Source organism: Fulmarus glacialis, unplaced genomic scaffold (assembly GCF_000690835.1).
Source record: "Fulmarus glacialis isolate BGI_N327 unplaced genomic scaffold, ASM69083v1 scaffold17549, whole genome shotgun sequence".
NCBI lineage: Eukaryota > Metazoa > Chordata > Aves > Procellariiformes > Procellariidae > Fulmarus > Fulmarus glacialis.
The window spans coordinates 25918-36440 of NW_009231583.1; the positions used below are offsets into that span (position 1 = coordinate 25918).

The window sequence follows — 10523 nt, forward strand, 5'->3', positions numbered from 1 at the left end:
TTGATTAAAAGGTGACTCAAGCATCCCAAAGTTTGGAATTTGGAGCCTGATCCACTGATTGATCCAGGAAATCAAAGCAGAGAGAGTTCACGCAAAGCTGAAGCGGTGAGACAGCAGTGAACTTAGCCTGCATCCAAGTCATTTACATGCAGAGGATATCGCTGCCACAAGGGAGGGAAAAACATATCTACAGGAGATGGGACTATTTTAAAGCTAGAATATTATCTCTTCAATCTGTTCTTTGTCTATTATCCTTACTGTGATTGAGACTACGCATATTAACAACTAGTGGTCCATTTTTAATGCAGGAATACTTTTTACTTCCCCCCCGCCCCCCCATCAGACCATGAGGGGCAGGGGAGGAGGTACTTTATTTCTGAAATCTACACATTCTCAATCACAGCAATGCCCACTGATACAGAGCCCACTGAAATGAACTGAAAATCTCCCAAAGGCTGATTCAAGCCTACTGGGAACTCAGAAGAGACCAGTTTGGCCGCTGCCACATGGGTGAATTGCCCAACTAGAATTAGTCCTCTTCCCTCCAGTCTACCAGGTCGTCGCTGATTCTTTGCTTCTAACCAACCAACCTACAGGATCCATATGGATGGATGGGAGTATGGTCCATACTCCCAGCATTATTTCCCAATTAATTTGCAGATTAACATGTGATATTGCCAAAAGTAGGGATCACAATGTCTTATCTCCTCTTCAGCATGACCTGTAAGACTATACTCAGCAACACTGACATCAAGCCTACGGATTCTAACTTGGCTGAACCTTAACAGCATTAACCGGAGCAAAACAAATGGTAACAAATAATCAAAAACACATCCTCTGTCCTTTTGTTTGCTTCTACTTTTCCACTGTCACTTCTTCTTTTCACTCGCCTCATGTTGCTTTACAGCTTCTGTGCCTTCTAAGAAATATCTATGCTACTTCATTTCAGTGACGTATCTAAACGTCATTAGGTTTACTACAAGTACACAGCTATGACTTAAAATGGAACAGTGAGTAAAATAAGAACATGTAATGAAAATCCAAGCGAGCATTTTAAGAGGCAAGTAACACCTTCGTGTATTGCTTTGATGGCCTATATTTCTAATGGACAGACTACGTCACAGGCAGGGTATTGGGAGTCTAATACAAATTATTTGAGGAAACAGTTCACACTTTGTACTTAAAAGGTTGATTGCATTTCAGACAATTTTCCTGCACGTACTACAAGAAAAACTTTATGTAATTTACAAATCAGGGATTACATCATGACTGGACCACGTTTAACCAAAATTTGGCCTTTGTCCTGACGACAAGGTTTAATTTGTTCTCAAATTTCTTCATAAACGCCACAAGTCTTCAGGATGAGGGATTACCAGCTCTGTCGAGAGATGTACCAGAACAGGCAAATACACAGTAAGCGCCTCACAACACTCTGCCAATGAAAAGCTCAGTCAGAACTAGCCAGCACCTGTTTTTCACATTATCCCACAACCTTTCCTTGCCTGTTTGGTCATTTGCTCAATCTCAGATAACAACAGAAATTATCTGCATTATCTTCTATTGATTAAACAGCCAACATGTCTGCAAAAGAGCTTGTTCACCAGTGTGTGAAGATTAAAAATTTACATCAGATTAAAAAAAAGCATGAAATTTTTTGACAAAAGTACTGTCATCCCTAAAGAAAACTTCACTTTCAGAGGCTGCATACAAATAAAAAACCATCCAATATCTAGATACCACACTTTCTAAAACTTCATGGTACGGAAGATACAGCTCTACCAAAGCATCTTCCAGGAAAGGAAGGGAGGGACGATAAGAAGAGGGAGAGGAAAAAATAAGAAGAAAGAGAAGAAAAGGAAGAGTCTGCACTGCAGAACAATGTAAGATACTTAGTACCTCACTAGCACCTAAGGCTTAGAAAACCTGATAGAGATGGACAAATTAGACCCTCAAATTTATGTCATTAGTGGAGAAACTTAGTCATGGGAAACAATTTGCCTTCATTTATATGACATCAAATAAAAATGCTGAAACACTAACACACGAAAATGTTACTATATTTATTCAAAATAAATGTCTCATTCAAGTGAATACAGGCATGATGCAAGAGAGTTCAGTCAAACAGGTAAGATCCGAACGAGTTTCTCCTCTCCCCTAGCAATGGCCAGTCTGAAAACTCAGAAGTTTAACGGACCTAACCGCTAATGAAGAAGAATATGTCAGCGTAAAGAAACCTTGTGTAAAGTCACGTGGAGCTCTCACTGTCTGCCTCACCAAAGCTGACAGGAACCAAAGCCCAGTATTCAGCAGCTAGATTTGCTTGTCTGTGTCCAACTTGATACCAGCAATCAAAATTCAAAGGAGGAACACTGGGTCCTAATCTTAGAGCATGCGCCAAGAGCTGATCGTAGCTGGGAACTATCATCACAGATATGAAAGTGTCACGTCACACACCGTGAACAATGACGGGAGGAACCAGTGAAATCCTCTGGCCTGAGTACCTGTATAGCACAGCCCACAGGCTTGGCACAAATTCATCGTGCCTGCAAGAAACAGTTCCAGTCTCGATTTTACAAGTCTAGTGCTGGAGAATTGAACATTACCAGGGAAAATCATTCCAGGGATTATTAATCCTCATTAGAAATGCACTGGCATGTGTCTTTCTTCAGATTTCATCCATTTAATTATCTCATAGACACTCACCCCACCGTCCTTTTCAGTCTGCTAGACTAGCGCCATCTTTAAGCAAACTTTTTTTCCTTACCTATGTACTTCTAGATGATAACCAGGCTCACCTACAGTAGATTACATGGCTTGAGATACTAACTTTGATCTGAAGAGATCTAATTAAGCAGACTTGACTGTATACATGTTTACAACACAAGCACACCACTACCAATGTACTGTTCTAAAGAACCCCAACCAAGAGCTTCCCATTTTATGCAACAACTGCAGCTCCTTTATCGCCTGACAGGTCACGGTAAGTAAGCCAGAATGCAGAGTATTGAGTCTTGGCTGGACTCTAAACTGAAATACATTTGTCATGTAAATTCTCTAAATATGAAAGAGCGACAAATCCTGCATTATGCAGGTAGATTGGATGTAAGACCGCAAGCTTTAGTTCTGATTTATTATATGTTAAATATTAATGAATTATTAAGAAACCATTCACTGAGGTTTAAACAATTCTACACCTTACATATTTCTAAAGCTCTACAACTGTATTTTTAATAACAGATAATTAATTTATAACAACATTAAATCTAAATTAAATCCTCATTTCAAGCCATAAAAGAAACCCATTGGAGAATGGTGAGATATATACTGTTGCTCTATAATAAGGTCACTTCTTCATGGCACAGTTTTATTTCTGCATCATATATTATTTGCGTAGCCAAACCAGTACAGACACACAACACAAGGCTTACGTAGCTTGATGAGAAATAAAAGCAGTGACCTCTGCAATAGGGCTGTGTGTTGTTTTCTATTCTAACAAACCATTTTCAGTTTGGGATTTCCTAATGCTTCTTGTCTTTCAGCAGTGACCTATCATGTTTGGCTTAATCACTCCTTATTTTTTCTGCTCACAGTTTCAGTAAAAATAATGTAGTCAGTTTTCTGAATAAAGAATTTTCTTATTTTATATGTATTCGAAAATTTATTTTGCAACTTGTGGTAACAAAGAAAAAAAAAAAAAAAAAAAAGAAAAGCTTTTATTGAGAAGTCTCTGCAAAGAAATTTGGTTATGACCTGACAAAACTCCCGTGCTTGGTAAATATTGTGTTTAGTGCATTCTGTATGTTTTCCATGACACTTCGTAAAACCGAGAAGCTTGCTGTTAAGGTGGGGCTGAACACGTGCATATAGCTCACCAAGCTGGACCTTGTACTCAAGCCACAGAGGGGTAGGACTTAATGAACACTTGGCATGAAGTTCAGGGGTAACAGAGGTACTACGAATTTGTGCTAAGCAGACCAAATCCAAGTCCCTGCACATTCTGGGACAATACCGAATGAGACAATAGGGACTGCCACACTTACCCACAAGGAGACATGCTAAGCTAACTTCTATAACCTTGTTTTGGCGTTTCTCGGTTTGGCGTGCACCACTGCGCAATCATGAATATTATCCAAAACCATCAAACGAGCACAGCTGCTGAGAAACTTGTCTATGAGTATCAACAATCTCAATATACTGCAAGAGCATTTTGCTCGTATTCCACTCTTTGTATAATAAATCACTAGAAACATCAGATTTCTGGCCTTATTCTACCCTGTGATCCTCAAACTACTAGAGCCACAGAACGGATTTTAAAAAGCACTTGCATGACAATTGTTTCTAGTTCCTTCACTCTTCCAACTTTAACAGTTTATTTCTCTCTTATAGTAGCAGATCCTGCCAAATCCTTCCATACTATGAGACCAGACCAGTCAACCCTGCCAAGTAAAACAGATGAACTAGAACCCCCTGCAAACCCCAGACAAGTCTTTTTGAACATGTTATAGAACACAAGTTTTAATACAATGAGAGCTTTTTTACTGTGGTCAGATCTGTACAGCAGAAAAGAAGGAAACCCCCCCCAACCCCTTTCCTAAGTAGACTAGTCTTACTAAGTGGGAGTGGTAAAAAGCGGGGGAGCTCAAGACATCACTGCAGTGACTTTCATTCATGTCACAGGGGTACTCAGAATGTATTCCTCCTAAAGCTCTAGGCAGTGAAATGTTGTTGTGACAATAAAAGTGCCCACAGCATATGTCTGTTTGGGAACCAGTGCAGTAGCAGCAAGTTCTCCCATAGAACAGGGATTTCTCTATCAGTCTGTCCTAAACAGATCAAGCATAAGCTCTATCCAACCCACAGAAGCAGGACAAGAAACTGCCTGTTTTTCTAGACTTGATTCTTAAAAGATAAAAATAAATCTGTTTCTTCAACTGCTCCGTTCTGATACAGCATCAGAAAGCTCCACATTAAAAGTCTCTCAAGAGTAGCATCTTTTACCAATCAAGTAACGTAGCTTAGTTTGTACTCACAGATCCTATTTTTCCGCTTATTTTATACAGAGATTCTCTTCCTCTTCTGCTCTAAAATGACTATAATTATTCTATAAAAATACAGAGCATATGGAATGCTTTCCTCCAAGCAATGGAACAGAGCGCCATAAAAGCAATGAACATCAGCAGTTTATTAGAGGTGGTTTCCCTTCCCCATCATCTACTCAGAGCTGCTGTGAAATTCTATTGAAGCCATACTGTTCAGGGGTACAAAACAGCTATGAAAGGATTTGCCTGCATTACATAGGGTTTACTGTTAATTAGCTCTTGTATACACACGCAGTACATAAAAAGAGCTTTTTTGTTTAGGAAGTGATGATTTGTTGAGAGGATGTCCTTTGTTGATATAAAGCTAGCATTAGCATTGTAATTTGAGTTAACATCTACACATCATTTTATGTAACCACTTGACAACAGTGGTCCTGGCTAATTAGCTTCTGTTAGTTAAAAGGGAAATGTGAATGAAATTTTCTTGGGGCATAAATAGAGGTATCAGCTTACTCAGACCAGTAAAACCAAGGTGCTATTTCTTTCCTATCACATCCACCACATGCTTCTGATAACATCTTCAGATTTGCAATCTCTCACGCACCGGAAAACACTAACTTTGCCCCTCCTTTGATGATCTCTTCTCTCTTAGTATTAAGTTGAATGAATCATGGGAAGGATAAACACATTTAAAATTCATACTTTGAGTAAAAACTTTGTTTGCAGCCTAGCTTCAACAGCTGAGTTAGCCAAACTTTTCTGGTGGACTTGGGAGCAGGGGAGCTTAGAAGAACCAGCCTTACGTGACTGCCTAGAGTAATCTTAATGGGCAGCAGAGTATCATTTTTACAGTTTTTCAATCTTCCTTTTAGGCAATGGTTTAAGCAGGCATACTCCTCTTTTCGCTCTTTGTTCCAGAGCTAACAAGTATGGTATTCCACTCAAAGAAACCACCGCCAACAATTGTCAGAAGGTATTGAAAGGAGGAGTGTCATTCTAGGAAGGGGTGGGAAAGGAAGACAGCTAACTCCTTTGAGCACCCTGGGAAATTCCAGCCTCCATCTGCTTTCCATCTTTGCTTTGGTGATTTCTTAGGGAAGGTTGACACAGAAGGGGGAACCCAAACTGAAGCCTTACAGTAATAATCTAGTACCTACTCCCCCCATCCCCAAACGGCAGAGAACAACAGGAAGAGCTACAAGCAGCTGAGAAAAGCCGGGACACAAGGCTCTTGTCTCCTCTCTGTTCCCGGGGCTGAGATTCTCAGCATGGCAGGGAAGGAAGGAAGATAGAAAGAAGGACAAAGAAGCAGTGATGTTAGTTACATGCCAGCTAAGGACTCCACCTTGCATGGGGAATTCTCTGCTGGCAAGGCCTGCCCCGTTCCTTTGGGCCTCTGTGTGATCTGAGCAGCCCGAAGAGGTCAGCCAGAAAATCTGCTCAGCAAACTGACTCAGTGAATCATACGAATTACAATCAGACAACGTTGTGATAGGGATGCTATGAATTAAACATGGTATAAATGCAGACAGAATATGCCTGAGAATATTCCTCACAAATGAGAGGAAAGGCTTTCCCTGCCATATGATTTCAACTACAGTAAATCAAGAGCTATAATGACAATAACCAGAATTTGCAACTGACCACAAGCAGAAGAGGAGCTCATTTCTCCCATGACTTCTAATTCCTTTAGAGTTTGAACTTTTCCTGGCACTTAAGAATACAGTGAAAGCCTTTGTGAGCATAAACTGAACACACTGAAAATAAACATGGGTCCTCACAGGGAAAAAAAAAAAGGCACATGAGATCCAGCAAGTAACCCAACAGTCATTTGAAAAATCTATCAAGTAGTCTAAAGGAAAAGGGCTAAAATAATCCTTATACATGGCACTGAGCTGGAAACGGGAAAAGAAAAGGGTTTCTTGCATCCTTTTGGACAGAACTCTACTGAAGGTAAAAGTTTTAAAAAACCCAAACACCTATGCAGAAAGACATGCAATGCCAAAAGTAAGAATTTTTTTCCACAGAATTTAAGGGACCAAACATAAGCAGAAAAACCTGAAGTTTCACCGGTCATCTGGAAAACAAGCCACGTGATGCAGATCCGATTCATCTTTATCAAACACGACAGTAAGAATTCCTTTGCTATTCTACCAGACTCTTACAAAAGCCCTCAAGTCAATGGATCATGGCAAAACCAATTTGCAAACTGCAAAATTGGAAAGAAAAGCAACACTGGTATGAAAATGGAAATAGATGAAGATGAGAAATACCTCGTTGTTCGTGGTTAGAGCCCTGCTCTCACCTTCAGCTGCCTGAACAGCAGAGAACCCTGCCCTTCAACCCACTGCTAATTCACATCAATGGAAGAAACTCAAGCCAATGGATAAGGGTAAAACTGATTATTATTTATTTTAAGGTCTGTAAGTCTAGGGAGGGCATGCAATTGCTAAAGGGACACAAAGAAGGTTCCATCTAAAGTGAAACACATCCATTTTTGATTTACACCCCTACTGTAATAAAAAGTATCACTTTTGCCAGTGCAGTTTTGCCCATTTTTAGCCCAAAGAAATTGAACCATTTTCACAAAAAAAAAAAAAGAGCACAGTTTCACTATCTAATAAATATAAAGGTATGAAATTTCCTTCTTTGGCTTGAAAGTGAAAGAATACATACATACTGACACTTAAACACAGTGCAGTAATTTTCCTAAAATAAATTCAGCAAAGTTGGAACAAAAAAAAAAAAAAATTCCATCAGATCTAAAGGAAACATTTGAGGGTCTTCCCCCTCAGACTGAATGGAGCAGGAAATTATTCACTTGAGCAGAGTAAAACAATTGCTTTAATTTCCACTCCCCTTGATAATTTGCTTTACCACCTTGATTCAAGGAGACAAACCCTATGATTTACACAACATAAAAACCAAAATAAGCATTGCCTACTAACACATGGCTTAAGCCTGGCACCTTACTAGACAACACTTTCTTTAGTGATGTGTAATCACGTTTGAGGTTCCACTCCTTTAATTCCACTTTTAAATACAGGGCCCAATCTAATACCCTCTGTGATTAACAGGAGTCTTTCCATTAAATTCAGTGGGTATTTGGCAGTACCTCCAGAGACTTTACTACTACCTGAACTTTTTCAACGCAAAGGTAAGTTTTGGAGTTACACCACTTGAATTAAACAGTGAACAAGTTGCATACTAAAATACCGCATTGTCTCTATTGCTTAAACTCACCACTGTATTAAGCTCTTAACGTTCCCTCAAAAACTGATTAAAAATCTAATTGATGAAATACATGTTATTTTTACATTGGTTAGTAAAGCAAAGAACTTCAGCGTGGCCTTCATTCTCTCTTGTTTGGTAAGCCCCTTAAACTTATGCAAATAATAATACATTTTCTATATTTGTGCTTTGTGTAAAGTTGACAAAATGGAGACCTTTAAAACTGATTGCTTGTTTTGGGCAACTCAGTTTGGATGAGTACATGTGAAAATGAGTCCCCCACAGAAGTATCTCAAACTGGATACCCCAGCTCAGAAAGATTAAAAAAAAAAAAAAAATTGAAATATTGAAAAACTCAGTCTTCTTCTGTTGCATATTCATTGGTCCATGAATTAAGTCAGAACTGACATGGATTTAATTAAACAAGTATACTATTTGACAGCATTTATAGAGTACTGTTTTTCAAGTCTAAACATGTTCTCCCTCAACAGCTAGAAATAGGAGTATTCACATTAGGTACACAACTAGGAAGGAAAGGAAACCTTAAAATCTTTTTTTAAAGACATGAAAAAAACCCAAAGTAAAATCCTTAATGAGGTGAAGTTGATTGAAATGATACATTTTTCATCCAGTCCTAGCTCATGACAGTAATCCCAAAGCCTGGAAGTCATACTAACCAGTTTGAACTTAAAAATAAACAAACTCAATGGCAATGAAGGGCTTTCATGAAAAAGAATGCAGAGTATAACTGGAATGTTTTGGGAGTCTTCCTGTATTGATTTGTTTTGATCGTCATTACTGAAAAATAAAATTGCTGCAAGGTTACAATTTTTTTTTTTTAAACAGAAAATGGAAAAAAAAAAAATCAACTAATAGTGTTATGTGAATTAAGGAAGAAATTCAGTTTTGCTGAAACATTTACTTTTTTCCACAGAGATGATGTACGGAAGAAAAAGCTTCATTTGCTTTTAAGATCTGTCTTAAACAAAACCCCCAACAAACAGGAAAAAAGCAAATTCCAATTAAACCACAGTTTTCACCATGTTTACTTCTAGTAAAATTTCATCAAGGAACACGTATTTCTGCAGAAAATTTCAGAATTGAGCCCTTACTGATTTAACCTAGAAATAAAAAAAAAAAAGGCATCTTCTAATCAGCCTAAACGAGTAAGATATTTAATTGGCTTTCAAATGGAAAAGTAAATTTGGATGTTCAGAGGCATATCTTACTTAGGGACAAATTATATTCTCCCCATAATTTGTGTTTCTGAACAAACTGGATAGTACAGCATTCCTATGGCAACGAGGGCAGGACCTTGTGCACAAAAATGGAAAAGTGGTGGATGTTACCTAGCATGTTGTGGTAAAGTGGACTGTCGTGTCCATGGATAGTAAATGCAGTCATGACTAGCGGGACCTCTACACCTGCAGGCAATTACAGAACAAAAGACGTCATTTGCCATTCACAAGGACATGCACACGCATGCGCCCTTGTCCACACGTGGAAGATGGAAGACACACAGGGAACGATCACTCAGCAAGTACCTATCCATCAGGCCGATGCAGTCCTCAATACGTGGCCCTATGCACCTGCAGCAAATCCAAATTGAAAATAGGGAGAGAAAGAGAGAAATCTGTTATTTACAGATCCAAGAAGCAGGAATCCCCTCTTTGTGCTACATTCTTAATTATAATTCTCACGAGAGACCCGAGTCACCACAAAATTATAGCTTGTGACAAAAACAAGCTTGCAATGGGAACAATAATAGCAACATAAACAGCACTCCAAGGTTGGACATATCTTGGCTCAAACAACACTTAAGGCAGGTTTCACCTGCATACGTGGGAGTCCTGACAATAGAGTTGCTTTTTCTGGATGTTGTCTGAATCATCAAACCAGTGATTACTGCACAAAAGCTGTTCATTTGCAAGATGAGACCTCCAGGAGCACAATGCAAAACTTTTTTTCTTTCTGTAATTGATGCAATTGTTCATTCTGTTCTAAGTTTCTAGCTAGGGCAACTGCAGAAATATTTTGGAAGCTGACTATACTTTTATCAGGGAAGCTCAAGGATGAATTTCCATCAACAAAAACCAGTGCAAAACATTGTCTGCCGATTCAGGCATTTTATTCTGCTTTCCTTAGATGCTGCCAAAAGTCCTCCACCTGCAAAATCAGCAGGTGCTCACCAAAGGCAATGGAAATGCAGGGAATCACTTTATAAAGCAGCACTAAAGCACAACCATGGGGAAA

At 38.9% G+C, this 10523-nt stretch overlaps 1 protein-coding gene across 1 annotated transcript in view; it reads right to left on the reverse strand.

Moving 5' to 3' along the window:
* LOC104081775 (receptor tyrosine-protein kinase erbB-4) overlaps positions 1 to 10523 on the reverse strand; it is a gene marked incomplete at both ends in the record, with an annotated part of 65395 nt that overhangs the window by 14368 nt on the left and 40504 nt on the right. Inside the window, one exon of the mRNA XM_009584638.1 lies at positions 9620 to 9694. Within this exon, the coding sequence (XP_009582933.1) occupies positions 9620 to 9694 (75 nt within the window). The remainder of the gene's footprint in view (positions 1 to 9619; positions 9695 to 10523) is intronic.